Consider the following 14,735-nt stretch of genomic DNA (forward strand, 5'->3'; position numbering starts at 1 on the left):
AAATATGTGGTTAAAATTTCAAAGAGATCCAACTAATAGTTAGTTCTATAAAGAAAAAAGTTGTTAAGGGTGGTTTTAGAATCCATAAAATTAATCAGACATGTGGTGAAAGATACAATATTCTTCCATTGACATAACATGGGATTTTTTTGAAAAATGACCTTAATTGGGATCGTGTATAAAGAAAACTAATCATTCGTTACGTTTGGGAACCATCTTAAATGAAAGATAACAGTCCATAGATGTGCCTTTTCTTAGTTTCATTAAGATCAATTAAGTTTAAGTATCGATTTTTATCATTATTAACACATACTATGACTTACGTTGTTTTGGGTATTGGAATTACGGCGTTTTACCACTGTTAGAGACACGCATTTTAGCCCTAATTTTTTATATTGGACTTACGGCGTTTTTGTCGTGATTCACGCCTTTAGAGGGATATTAAGCAAGAAAAACATTGCGTTTGAGCTCTTGTAGGTGCTTTGCCCGGGTTCTTGTGGGTACTTGTTTTGTGCTTGTAGGTACTTGTGGGTGCTTGTGGGTACTTGTGGGTGCTTGTAGGTACTTGTGGGTACTTGTAGGTACTTGTGGGTACTTGTGGGTGCTTGTAGGTACTTGTGGGTACTTGTAGGTACTTGTGGGTACTTGTGGGTGCTTGTGGGTACTTGTGGGTGCTTGTGGGTACTTGTGGGTGCTTGTAGGTGCTTGTGGGTGCTTGTAGGTGCTTGTGGGTACTTGTGGGTGCTTGTGGGTGCTTGTAGGTACTTGTGGGTGCTTGTAGGTACTTGTGGGTGCTTGTAGGTACTTGTGGGTGCTTGTAGGTACTTGTGGGTGCTTGTAGGTACTTGTGGGTGCTTGTAGGTACTTGTGGGTGCTTGTAGGTACTTGTGGGTGCTTGTAGGTACTTGTGGGTGCTTGTAGGTACTTGTGGGTACTTGTGGGTACTTGTAGGGACTTGTGGGTACTTGTAGGGACTTGTGGGTACTTGTAGGGACTTGTGGGTACTTGTAGGGACTTGTGGGTACTTGTAGGGACTTGTTGGTACTTGTAGGTACTTGTGGGTACTTGTAGGTACTTGTGGGTACTTGTAGGTACTTGTGGGTACTTGTGGGTACTTGTGGGTACTTGTAGGTACTTGTGGGTACTTGTAGGTACTTGTGGGTACTTGTGAGTACTTGTGGGTACTTGTAGGCGCTTGTGGGTACTTGTGGGCGCTTTTGGGTACTTGTGGGTGCTTGTAGGTACTTGTGGGTGCTTGTAGGTACTTGTGGGTGCTTGTAGGTACTTGTGGGTGCTTGTAGGTACTTGTGGGTGCCTGTAGGTACTTGTGGGTACTTGCGGGTACTTGTTGGTACTTGTGGGTACTTGTAGGTACTTGTGGGTACTTGTGGGTACTTGTAGGTACTTGTGGGTACTTGTGGGTACTTGTAGGTACTTGTGGGTACTTGTGGGTACTTGTGCCTACTTGTGGGTACTTGTGCCTACTTGTGGGTACTTGTAGGTACTTGTGGGTACTTGTGGGTACTTTTGGGTACTTGTGGGTACTTTTGGGTACTTGTGGGTACTTGTAGGTACTTTTGGGTTCTTGTGGGTACTTGTGCGTGCTTGTGCGTGCTTGTGGGTGCTTGTAGGTACTTGTAGGTACTTGTGGGTGCTTGTAGGTACTTGTAGGTACTTGTGGGTGCTTATGGGTGCTTGTAGGTACTTGTAGGTACTTGTGGGTGCTTATGGGTGCTTGTAGGTACTTGTGGGTACTTGTGGGTGCTTGAAGGTACTTGTGATTTCTTGTGGGTGCTTGTGGGTTCTTGTGGGTACTTGTGGGTTCTTGTGGGTGCTTGAAGGTACTTGTGGGTACTTGCCCCGGGTACTTGTGGGTGTTTGTAGGTACTTGTGGGTACTTGTAGGTACTTGTAGGTACTTGTGGGTACTTGTAGGTACTTGTGGGTACTTGTAGGTACTTGTGGGTACTTGTAGGTACTTGTGCGTACTTGTGGGTACTTGTGCGTACTTGTGGGTACTTGTAGGTACTTGTGGGTACTTGTGGGTACTTGCGGGTACTTGCGGGTACTTTTGGGTACTTGTGGGTACTTGTGGGTGCTTGAAGGTACTTTTAGGTACTTGTGGGTGCTTGTGGTTACTTGTGGTTACTTTCCACGGGTGCCTCTGGGTGCTTGCAGGTACTTGCCCCGGGTGCTTGCAGGTACTTGCCCCGGGTGCTCCTGGGTGCTTACCCCGGGTGCTTGCAGGTACTTGCCCCGGGTGCTTGCAGGTACTTGCCCCGGGTGCTCCTGGGTGCTTACCCCGGGTGCTTGTATGTACTTGCCCCGGGTGCTTGTAGGTACTTGCTCCAGGTGATTGTAGCTACTTGCTCCGGGTGATTGTAGGTACTTGATCCGCGTGCTTGTAGGTACTTGACCCGGGTGCTTGTAGGTACTTGACCCGGGTGCTTGTTGGTACTTGACCCGGGTGCTTGTTGGTACTTGCCCCGGGTGCTTGTAAGTACTTGCCCCGGGTACTTGTAGGTACTTTGCCTCCTCCATAGGATTAACATTACACTAAATTTTGGAAGCTCGTAACTCTGGTTTTATTAGAGATACAGGGATATCCTTTGATTATGTAATAGTCCTATTTTCCCCTTCCCTCCTTTGTTAACATTTGCTCCATGGAATACTCCATATACGGGAAAAACATGGAAAACTCAGGGAAGTATATGGGGAAAAGCCTGGAAATCTCAGGGAAATTTGTTTTCGAAAAGTTGTATGAAGCTTGTTTTGGAACATATGTTATAAACTCATGGTTTTAGTTATATAAAGTTTTACCAAGAAGCGATATCTAGTTTACTAGAGAGAAGGTATTAGATGAATAAGTATTCGCGCCCCATAGTCCCAGTCCCACTTTCAAAATACAAGGGGGGACGTAAAAGGAGGCCGGGCTATTTCGCCTCTCGGCAGTCGGAAAATACGTAGTTTTCGTCATTCGCGTCGCGTTTACGTGAGTTTTCTGGTCCGTGACCAAATAAGCATTTTTTAAACTGGACATTAGGCCAGTGACTTTCCTGACTTGGAAAAAATAAACTGGTCCGTTACCATTGACCAGAGCACGTCGTCTGCTAAACTTAAGAAGTGGATAATTAAAATATGAGAATTTTAATGTGTGGAGTCTGATTACCCTTGAACTTTCTTAGTAGTCTCGTGGACCACTGACCCCCCTCCAATTTAATTTTTGAACTGGACCAGGGAATTTTTAAACTGGTCATTTGCCCTGTGTCACCGCCTTATTTCCCACGCTGGCGCGAGTTGTTTTGCGTTGTCGAGTGCGTGATGGAGTTGGCTATGCCTGGAGTCCCAACCTTGAAGGAGAGAGGAATGGAGTAGAAACCCCCACACCTATAGCGTTGCCTGTGTACCCCCACCTACGGCAACATAGTCCTCTCAGCATCCTCAGCGGTTAGGTAGGGTTGTACTGGACTAAATTGTAAAAGGCGCTCCCTCTATCTTCAAAATAGAAGCTAGTTCTCATACAAATAAAATGGCGCTCCGCGGCAGCACTTAGCAATCGCCTACCGAAGGGTAAGGGCGTGCGCGAGGTACATAGGGAGAGATACGGTGCCGCAGGTCGCCCATCATTATTTCCAATCCATCTCAACTTCGTTATCACTGTCCCAACCCCCGCGACTTCCAACCACTAGCATAGCCAACTCGATCACGCTCTCTTTTCCCCGGCTACATATTTTGAAGATGGCACTTTTTAGGCGTATTAACAATCTTGGATCATCTTGGTGAACTTTTAGGGTAGCCCTGACTATATTTTGTTTAAGGTTTTAAGCTTCATATCAAACAGACGTTAGTTTATGCTACAAAAAAAGTGTGAAATTGAAAATCTCGGATCGTCTTTATGAAGTTTTAAGGATATCCGAATTTCATATTGGGCTTATGACAATTTTGAGCTAAATGATAAACGGACATAATCAGCATTTTTAAAAATTTTGTAAAATTGTCAATTTGGTCCTATTTCTTGAATTTTTAGGGGGCGCCTCGCGTTTCAATGAATGATTGTAAAAAATTGTATTATGCTAATTACAATAAGAATACAAACTTTTATTGATTTACGTTTTTTTGAAGTATCATAATAAATAAATGTCTGATTGACCGAAAGTTATGGTCCCCTATATATATTTGTTTCAGCTTAGTGCAGATTTTGAAAATGTTAAACAGTTTCTTAACATTCTTAATTAAAATGAAGACTGAAGGAACAGATATTAATCAAAAATGTCTTGATTAGAATCAAGACCTAAAAAGTATCGATAAGACTGAGGTTATCACTTGTCTGAAGGATCAGATATTAGTTTTTCTTTTTAATTGAAACTTAAATGCATGCTTAAGAAAAAACAACGTTCCATTACCGTTTTCCGTTGAAATAAATTATTTTACTGGTAATCAATTTCAAAAATTTACTTATCTCGGCTTTTCGACCACAATTCCATTCCCCGAAAACATTTTATCATTACATTAATTACTTTTGGGAGATAACGTGTCAAAATAAACTATAAAACAATAAAAAACTGTAATAGCGGTCTGTTAAGCCATGACAACAACCTTTTAAAAGTTACAAGTAGTAGCGTCGCCAGGGTTTGAAATTTGGGGGGGGGGGGGGGCTAAATCTGGGCAAACTATTTTAAAGTTATTATAAGAACTTAATATAAACAAGATGGCCCAAGGGCTGGGACTTAATAGTAGCCACATCGTTATCTATTTAATTAGCACATGAATAAAAAGAAAAAAATTCAAAGACCCTAAACAAAAAATCAGAAATGTCCGACCCCACAGTGGTAGCGTGTCTTACTGCTGCGCCTGGATTTTCACTCGTCTTAGGTTTATTTTTAGTTTTGGTTAGCTTTTAGTCCACACTATTGGGACTCCCTTCGAAAGAACATGAAACATTTTACTTGTTTCCATCTGTTTTTTTCTTCAAAATTTTACTGTTTGATATTGAAATTTTTTTATATATTGCTACAGAATTTTAGGTTGCTAACAGCAATTTTTTGGTAGGGTTTACTGATTATTTTTGGGGGGGCTAAGTTTGGAATTTGGGGGGGCTATAGCCCCCCCCCAAAAAAAAGGCCTAGCGACGCCACTGGTTACGAGGACTATATAACCCTTTCGAGACTAACAGGACCTGAGCAAACAATAGCTTAACCTGCTACTAGTACGAACAGATGTAAACTGGAGTTGAAATTTCATCATGTGCGACCTGTGGCCCAGAAACTCTCCCATAGTCCCAGTGTGTGTAGAACATAATTTTTTTCGCTGTTATCTGCCAAAATCAATCTTTCTAGGTAGTGCCGCCTCCTCACTTGAATATTTCATGATATATTAAAGTTTGAACGAACAAAATTCTAGATTACTATTTTCACTACCATGTCCCTCTGCTACCTTGAAGCAAAATTTCCTCTCTTTTTGCTGCTCATTACCGGTGCCATTCCCTTGACTTTCTGTTCGTTATAACTACTATCATGAGTTTATTAATTTCAAACCAAAATATAAAAAAATGGATTCATTTTCCTTTTGTGCTACTTAGAATATAACGTTGTGCCGCGCCTTATCAAATAGTCTCTAACCATTGTTAGAAACTAGAGAGAGAAATTGGGCAGTAACACTGATCATGCCCTGAACTATGAGAAAGAACAATACGACGGTTCACTAAAGTACACTTGATATTACATCATTTTGCAAAACCGCGAGTAAAAATGTTACTGTCCCTATTGAATTTGGCGCCATTGGTTTTAGAATAATTAAAATGTTCCACTGCCAAGCGTGCTGGTCACGAATGGAGATGTAACGTCTTTAGGAACCTTTTAAAACGCAAAAACCATACACGTACTCTCCCAAAAGTAATTAATGTAATGATAAAATGTTTTCGGGGAATGGAATTGTGGTCGAAAAGCCGAGATAAGTAAATTTTTGAAATTGATTACCAGTAAAATAATTTATTTCAACGGAAAACGGTAATGGAACGTTGTTTTTTCTTAAGCATGCATTTAAGTTTCAATTAAAAAGAAAAACTAATATCTGATCCTTCAGACAAGTGATAACCTCAGTCTTATCGATACTTTTTAGGTCTTGATTCTAATCAAGACATTTTTGATTAATAAAATAGAGGCATGGAATATTGTTATATTAGAGGAGAGCGGCGAGATGGAATTGTAATGTTAGTGGGCCATATGCGGCAATTAGTCTCCCAGAGTAGCTTGCGCACGCCTCCTACCTGTGGTAGAGGATTGTTAAGTGCTGCCGCGTAGCGCCATTTAAAAATAGAAGATAGTTCTCACGAATTAGCTGCAATTTTTAAAACACAGGGGGCATTTTCGTAATGTACTAGATCACCAGAACGCCTCCCGAGGATGCTGGGAGGACTTCGTTACCATTCCGTAGATGGGGGTACAGAAGCTACGTTACAGGTCTGGAGATAACTACTCCATCTCAACCTCTCCTCCAAGCTATTATTGCTTGCGATTGCAGGGGGAAGCGAGTAGTGTTGGGTATGAACACGAGTGTAGTTAGTCTTTCTATTGACTAAATCATACTTATGGAGTGTATGATAGGTTTATGATGATAAAATATGCCCATTTCAAGCTCTGCAGGTAGAAAGGAAAAGATATGGAGATGTATTGTCTCTTCGGAATAAAATGGAAATATTCGTGTAGGGTCCTGCAATGTTTTTCAGAATCTTGAAATATCAAGAAATATCGCTTCTAGTTTTGTTTTATATTCTTGGTCATTTATTCTTATCTGAAGAAAGAAATGCCTTTCCTTTTTGGAGGAAATCCTCGCTTACTTTCTTTCTTTCCCTTTATGTCGTCGTTTCGTTTGAAGCGGTCGAATTTACGTATGCAAATTTATTCATGGATGACATTCATGAGGTGCTCTCGAAGATGCTCGCTCATCTGGTTTCCACTCAATATTCGACAAGCCCTACCTACCCTTTTTCTGCTTTATTTTTATTTTTTAGGATGGTTAAAAATAGCTTCCTATTAGGGTTTGGGATATTGTCTTGTATGGTTTTTTGTACCTCATTAAATTGTCTATTATAGATAGGGGCTTAATCATTACAGATAACAGAAGTAGATAAACATTCGAAGTTAGTTTGTCTTTAGGGGCATACCTACAGGGTTAAAACTTCAACTGATGACTTCTCGAAGACTTTAAATTGGGTTTCGTCTTACTTTCGAAGTGGGCTTTAAATTGGGGGTTTCGACTTTCGAAAGGGGTGACTTTAAATTGGGGGTTTCGACTTACTTTCGAAGGGGTGACTTTAAATTGGGGGTTTCGACTTTCGAAGGGGGGTGACTTTAAATTGAGGGTTTCGACTTTCGAAGGGGGGTGACTTTAAATTGGGGGTTTCGACTTACATTCGAAGGGGGTTGACTTTAAATTGGGGGTTTCGACTTACATTCGAAGGGGGTTGACTTTAAATTGGGGGTTTCGACTTTCGAAGGGGGGTGACTTTAAATTGGGGGTTTTGAGGCGGACTTCACGTGACATAGAATAATAAAATTTTCCTCAACGGGTGGTTTTTCTCCATTTAGTTTTAAGAATAATTTTGGGTTAATTGGTTTCTGAACGGAGATCAATAACCGGGCCCCTATTTAATTTTGTTTTTCTTCTGTTTCCTCCATTGTTTAGCTTTGGATCTAGCTCAAAATAGCAACGTCCAAGATGCATTCGTCATCGCTGTCGAGCAGCAGGCTCGAGAACGTCTCGAGAAGCTGTCAGCTCTCAAGAAGATCAAGCCGGTGGACATGACTAAACTGTCGCAGGAACTGAACGAATGTCCACACACTAGCGCCGCTGATTTGAACGGGGTTATCGAAAGCAATTCCATCTACGTCACATCCGTTCCGGATATCCAGAACGCCACGCTAGAAAGGGCGCGAAAAGATCGATTATCTATCAGCAGCAATAACGGTTCTCTTCGTCGAACTCCATCGCCTTCTTCGCCCAATTCTTTTACCGGTTCGGCCGGAGGACTCGCCGGTGGCGAGTTAAGGGTCAGAAACGGTTCCGTCAGTGGTGGAAGTCTTAACGGTATCGAAGCTGGACACTGTGGCACGCTTTCCGAAGAACCGGAAGCCGATTACAACGACGAAGATTCGGTTTATGATCAGGAGTTCGCGGACGAATTGGATATACCCGATCAGGAGCTGACTCTCAAGCAGGATATCTTGGACGATATTGTTTCGGTGAGTGTTGAATTGTTAAACTTTGTCTCTTGGATCACTATCGAGTCACTTACGTTTTGGTGTGTGTCAGATGAGCATTGTGTCATTTGGTTTTGTGGTACGTGGGGTATTTTTAAGCATGGTAGCCCAGTGGTCAGGGAAAAAGCTCTTAAGGTCGGTGAATAGGTCAAGAAAGGTCAGGAACAACTCGGGCTATTTTAAGAATTTTCACTTGGATTAGTGGGGAAACTTTATTTTCAATCAGCGCGCTACCGCGTGAGAAAAAAGCAAACTGCAAAACTACTAATCGTTTTCAAACTGGTCGCGCAAAGCTTTTAAAGCGTGCGGTTACCGATATCACGTGATAGTGGGCGAGTACCAAAGCATTTTCGCCCCTAAAACTATAAACAAATATGGCGGTCACCTCGAAAAGACGGCGTATGCTAAGCCTCGGTCTTTATGTCTCACCAATTTTTAACAGCGCCACCTTTTTTAGCTGCCTATCTTTCTATCCGTAGCATTTCTTTTATTATTTATTTTTTTTCAGCCATTTTCAATAATAGCATAATTGTTACAAGTTATGCAATGTAAAATATAACACTAAAAATCTCCGAGTCGAACGGTCAAAACACACTCAGAGGCATGAAAAATGGAGAATTTCTATTGGACACTAAACTGTGACGTCATCCTCCATCGCGCTTGAAAGCAAAAAGTTAACGCAAATATCTACGGAGGATAGATATCTGCTTGAACAAACATTCAAGCAAAAGCGGCGCCTATCAAGCTTAAAGCTTCAGCCCAAGCGCGATTGAAAACGGCTAAATATTTTGCTTTTGCGTTTCGCTGTGATTTTTCAAGCAAAAGCTTGCGTTTTTGATCAAAATAGCTTGATTGAAAACGGGGCTTTACTTGAACTTACGAAAACAGCAACGTTGTACGTTACAGCAGAAGGAAATAATAAGAGAAGGGTGAAACCTAATTGATATATCCATAGCATTACTTTTACAAACCTCAAATTGCCTTCCCTTCCCTGATTGGCCATTTAATGTCGTGAGGGAGCGTGTGAAGAACCAAATAATAGTTAAGGGTGTAATCTGTATTCTTTAAACGAAATTTGCTATAGTTAGCATCGTGAAACTTAATCAAGCTATTCACAATGTAGCAGAAAACGCCCAGGGGATAGATATAGTGGGGTAAGCCCAGGGACAATTTTTTGTGTAAGTTGGTTTTACGCTGTGTAGGTGCGCCAATTTTTGGGGTAGTTTTGAATGATGGTTGGACTAACGTTTCAATCCTGTACCCATTTGGCTCACTTCCTTTTTATTGCCTTCTGGTTAGTAAATAAATGTTTTAAATCATTAATTTTTTAATATTTATTTATAGGCCTATTTTTAAATATATTTTAAAACATACCGTTCACCTGATCAGGGAATATAGAAAGAGAATTGTGAAATTTTTTGTCGCTCAACTATTTCAATTTCAAGGTTGACTAAAACATGTTTGCGATTTCTTTTACAGGAAAAATCCTTAAAGATCGAAGATGCTATAATTTCGCCAACAACGACAGAGGATATCCCTATAACTATAAAAGTAAAATCATCCAGCGAGCTCAAACCGGTTGAGAAAACGGTTGTGGAAGTGAGTGTCCATCGAGCTGAAGAAAGCCCCACCATCATCCCACCGCCTTCAACTACGCACGACGATAACAAAGTGACAGTGTCCGTAGTTCCCCCCGTTTCGGAAACAACAACCGCGCCCAAGATAATCGCGGACAAACTTATCGGCGGGGTCCCTTCCAAACCCTTAGTCGTCGCAGCCCCTGACACGACGGTGGTCATGACGGACGTTGAACGAGGACCTCACCGCGAAATGGCTGTTGACGTGCCGGATACGTTCGTCGGGGTTTCCAAAACCCCACCCAGATATCCACCTCCCAAAACATCCGCCGTCTCTTTGACGGACGCCTTGAAACAAAAGCAACGGAAAAATGTCAACAATAACGGAATAGTGTCACGTGATTCGGGTGGACCCAAGAGTGCCCTGAAGCCCAGTCTCTCCCACGATTCTTCAAGGTCTTCCAGCGTCACCAGCGAGATTCCTCCGCCCCTGTTGGTGTCTTCGGCTTCCGTTGAGAAGCCTAAAAAGACGGGTAGTGCCGGTCTTCCGGCGAAACCGCACGCCAATGGAAGAACGTTAAACGCGAGTGCTACAACGCCTACTGGTGTCAAATTGGTTAATGGTGTCACCACTGTTGATGTTAATGTGTCACAGAAGAATGCCAATGATGATCAAATTGAAAGGATACGTAAATATCAGGTACGGAGTGTTTGTCGTTCGTTCTTTTTAATTTCGTTGAAGTATACTTTATACCATAAGTTAATAGGGTATGTTCCATAAGTTACTGACTTAGGGCTTGTCATGAAGTGACGTAGGTGAAACGTCATAGATTTTCTTAAAGCGACGCCTGGTGAGACGCTGTCAAAGGCTAGCTCTCAGTAAGTCTCTAGGCATTACGAAGTATAGGTAATGGCCGACTTATGGAACATATCTTATAATCTTATAAACTTATGTTAATATTAAAGGCAGATAGGAAGTACAGAGGGTACTACTAATAATTATAAGATCAATCTGCATATTGAAACATACAGGAAATACCAGCTCCGAATGATTTTAAAATTCAAATTAGTTAAATTAGATTTCATATATAATTTTAAATTTGCACCTCCAACCAATCGCGTAACGGGTAACGCCCTGCCTTCTTGTTAACAAAATTCCCTTAACACCCTCAATTGTCACATCGCGTGTAATGTTTATCAAATCTCGCGTGCTAAATTTCATTCGACATGTAGCTGAGCGTGCCACGTAAATTTTGCTAACAAGAAGGCAAAGCGTTACGTGATTGATCGGAGGAGGTACAAATATCAAATTATCTATGAAATCTAATTTAACTAACTAATTTGAATTTTAAAATCATTCGGAGCTTGTATTTCCTGTGTGTTTTCCACGTTTTGTCAGAGAGGCAATTAACGTGATCACACGTCACCCACACACTCTCTCTATGTCCCGTCTTACTTTCTATTTGCCTTTGTCAATCAATACCTACGCGCAATCAAGAAAACCTCCTTAATTAATATTCTGGGTCGCCGGGTACATAATCATCTGAGATGGTAATTAAAGAGCATACATATCTCCCCCGTCCCCAAGGCTTGAATCTTAATTCCACCCAACCTACCAACCAACCTCGGGTACATATCAATGCATAATCTAACAATATTTTTCCTCATTCGGAATTCCTCTCGGTTGAGTCACCTCTCATTAAAATGTGTTCCCCAACAACTTCCATCAAACGTTCAAAAACCAGCGAAGGTTAACCGAAACGGGGGGTGTATAGGCCTATACTGGATAGATTTGGGTGTTTTTAAACAGTGGAACCGTCTTGTGTTACCGGCAAAATGAATGCGTTAACTTATATCCGTTGACTATATTACAACTGAAAGAGAGTTGAACCATATTCTGAAAGCCTTTGACTTCCTTCCCCTACTTAGCTAGCAGCGTGATCCAGTCGGTGGTTTAGTTATACTTGTAGAAGTAGTTTAATTTGTGAAGTTGTTGCAGGTTTTACTTATTCTTCGACTAGGACTTAGAGATTTGCTGGGAATGACTAGTTGAAGGGATACTAGTGTTTAATTGGTTTTCGTAATTTAAAATGTTTGAATTTTTTTATACATAGTTTACAGGCATAGAGGATTCCTACCATGAACACTAGGAGACCAGGCTACTTAGAGCGTAAAATCGTCTGCTATTTTACGCTCTAAGTTTCCTTGTGTTAATGGTAGGAATCCTCCATGCCTGTAAACTATGTATAAGTTTAGTTAAATGTTAAAATCCTTTGTAAACTGAATGGTACAAAGCCCGCCGTGACTGATGGCGACGGTAATAATGTTGTGACCTTAATCTGAGAGAAAGGATATGTAGCTTGTGACGAGTGTTTGGTCTACATAAGTGTAGTTTTCTTAAATCAAAAACGTTATTAATAGTCTGCTACTACGAACTTCCTCGTGAAGTCGCATCCTACTACCTCAGTCTTAAGTCGGTTTTGGTAGCCATATTGGAAGTCCTCAGCTCAGGGCGTACAATTAAGACTATCAATACTGACGTCACGTCCCCGTAGCTCCTCCCCTCTCAGTACCACTCTATAGATATTTCTCAAAACAATCAAGGGATCATCAAAGGATTGTTCTTTATATCATAAAATAGTTAGGATAGAATTTTATTTTTATGTTGAAAACTTCATATTAATCTACTTTTGATACATTGTTACATATATAGAAACGTGTAAAATCATATAAATATATATATATGCCTTCTCATATTTTCGCGAAACCGTTTTGGCATGCAATCCATAATAAAAAATTCGTTTGGCAGCGCAACACGGACTCCAAATATCTCGGAACTCAGAATCAGAAAGTACTTAAGAGTAATAACAACGCGGTGATTTCTCGGCTTTAGTTTATAATAACCCTTTTAGTGATCCGAAGGTGTTTAACTTTACTTAAACTTCATATATCCATCCTTTTTTCGTTCGCGTTTTTAAAACTTTAACTTGGACGAAAGGTTTTAGTATTATTTTTTTTTCTTAACGGCTGTGAATTGTTTCGGGTTCTAAGAAAGCCACGTAACTTTTCTTAACGAAAACGCCTTGTTTTATAAAGCAGCGAGTCAGTCTGAGTCGTCTTTGGTAGACTCGGGTATATTAGAAAAACTTCCAGGCCAGTCCCATACTAGTTTTGCCTTTTCATAGGTGGTTTTCAACAACGCCGTGTTTGTATCTTCAAAGGAACAGTACAGGTAACATAGCATTATACCTTAAAATAACGGCCTTTTTCGAAATATTAAAGGAAATTAATTTTAATATTAAAATTTAAATAAATTATCTCTTATTACAAAATAATTAGCATCAGGGATAGATTTAATTTTAGAAGTAGGAATGGAGAACAGAGTAATGTGGGCGCGCGTCAAAGTCCCGGACCCCCTTCCCCGGGACGGGGGGGGTATGAAAGAAGAGACGGACGGGTCATAGCGACAGAGATAAAAAGGAATTACTTATTTTTCGCCGTCCTCATCTGCAACGTCATAAAAACGTAGTTTAAGTGAGCAGCCAATAAGATAATTTAAACTTTTCGTTACGCGTTGGAGGGAGGGGCTTTAGACTGGGCTACGAGTCGGACTGAAGTAAATACTAACCGTTCTCCATTCCTACTTCTAAAATTAAATCTACCCCTGGCATTCCGCCATTGGTGTAGTGGCGTCTGTTAGCCCAAACCACTTGCCCCTACGGGAGTAACGGGATTGGTCAATTCTCACAGGCTGAGAGAGGTAAGGGTTCTGGCTAGCAGACGCCTCTGAACCAATGGCGGATGGCGACACAGTAGTCCTTGATAGTTTTTAAGGCTAATTAAATGTACCAATTATCATACTGTAATAAGATATCTTTTATTTCTTTTTAATATTTGATTCCATTTATATTTAGAAAAAGGCCGTACGGTTCTTTTAAGGTGTATAATGTTATGTTACCTGAACTGTCCCTTTAAAGAAAAACCGGTTTTTTTAACTTCTAAACTTAGATGAAATCTGTATTCAGGCCATAGAGCTCCCATCGCCGGGTTTTTATTTTTAAAGTTGTTTCACCATAATTATTCGAAGACGGTTCAACGTGTAGTGTGTTGTTAACTGTAGGGTTTCTACATTTCCGCTGTTATCGATGTTTTGATATTAACTGTACGAAATCTATGGTGAATTTTTACAGGAAGATCTTCGTAAACGTCGGGAAGAAGAGAATCGTATCGCTAGAGAAGAAGAGTTCTTGAGATCGTCTTTAAGAGGATCCAAGAAGTTGCAGGCCTTGGAAAGTCACCCCGCAGTTCCTAGGTCCGGTGTAGACAACACCGCGTTCGAACTCGAGGAAGGAGACCAAGGTGGCACTCTGCCCATTGGAGAGAAGTTAGGAAGAAGTAGAATCGTTGGGGATGTCCTGGATGGTGGACCCGAAGCGCCGGAACTTAGCAGGATAGTTGGTAAGTGATTCATTTGACTTTGGTTTTTTGTTTATTTTTGTCAGTGTGTTCTGTAGTTTGGTCTGTAAAGAGGTTATTTTGTTTCACTGAAAATCGAGGGACTGACGATGAACTGAAAGAATTGGTTTGTTAAATTGTAGATTAGACTTCCGACAGCGAAATGGTGTAAAATTAGATTACTCTATAGTTATGGTGGTTTTGTTTCTGTCAGTTTGTAGTGTAGTTTAGTCTGGGAAAGTTTATGCAGTTTTTTGTAAAGAGGTTACTTTGTTTAAATGAAAATCGAGGGAATGCCGACGGAAAAAATCGGTATGTTAAATTGTAGACTTGTGAAATGGTATAAAATTAGAATTAAGCGAGACTATTCACACGCCATTTGACTTTGTCTGTTATTGTCAATTAAAATTAACCTGAATTAGTAATTACTGATAATTTAATTAATA

At 40.7% G+C, this 14,735-nt stretch overlaps 1 protein-coding gene across 5 annotated transcripts in view; it reads left to right on the plus strand.

Moving 5' to 3' along the window:
* LOC149718362 (protein PALS1-like) overlaps positions 1-14,735 on the plus strand; it is a 179,747-nt gene that overhangs the window by 155,686 nt on the left and 9,326 nt on the right. For all 5 annotated transcript variants that reach the window (XM_089842387.1, XM_089842388.1, XM_089842386.1 and 2 more), the window contains 3 exons: positions 7,683-8,239; positions 9,737-10,534; positions 14,025-14,292. In XM_089842387.1, the coding sequence (XP_089698513.1) occupies positions 7,683-8,239; positions 9,737-10,534; positions 14,025-14,292 (1,623 nt within the window). The remainder of the gene's footprint in view (positions 1-7,682; positions 8,240-9,736; positions 10,535-14,024; positions 14,293-14,735) is intronic.

This window comes from Phalangium opilio, unplaced genomic scaffold, assembly GCF_054372755.1.
Source record: "Phalangium opilio isolate 3A_F unplaced genomic scaffold, DU_Popi_V2 ptg000002l_1, whole genome shotgun sequence".
Classification (NCBI taxonomy): Eukaryota; Metazoa; Arthropoda; class Arachnida; order Opiliones; family Phalangiidae; genus Phalangium; species Phalangium opilio.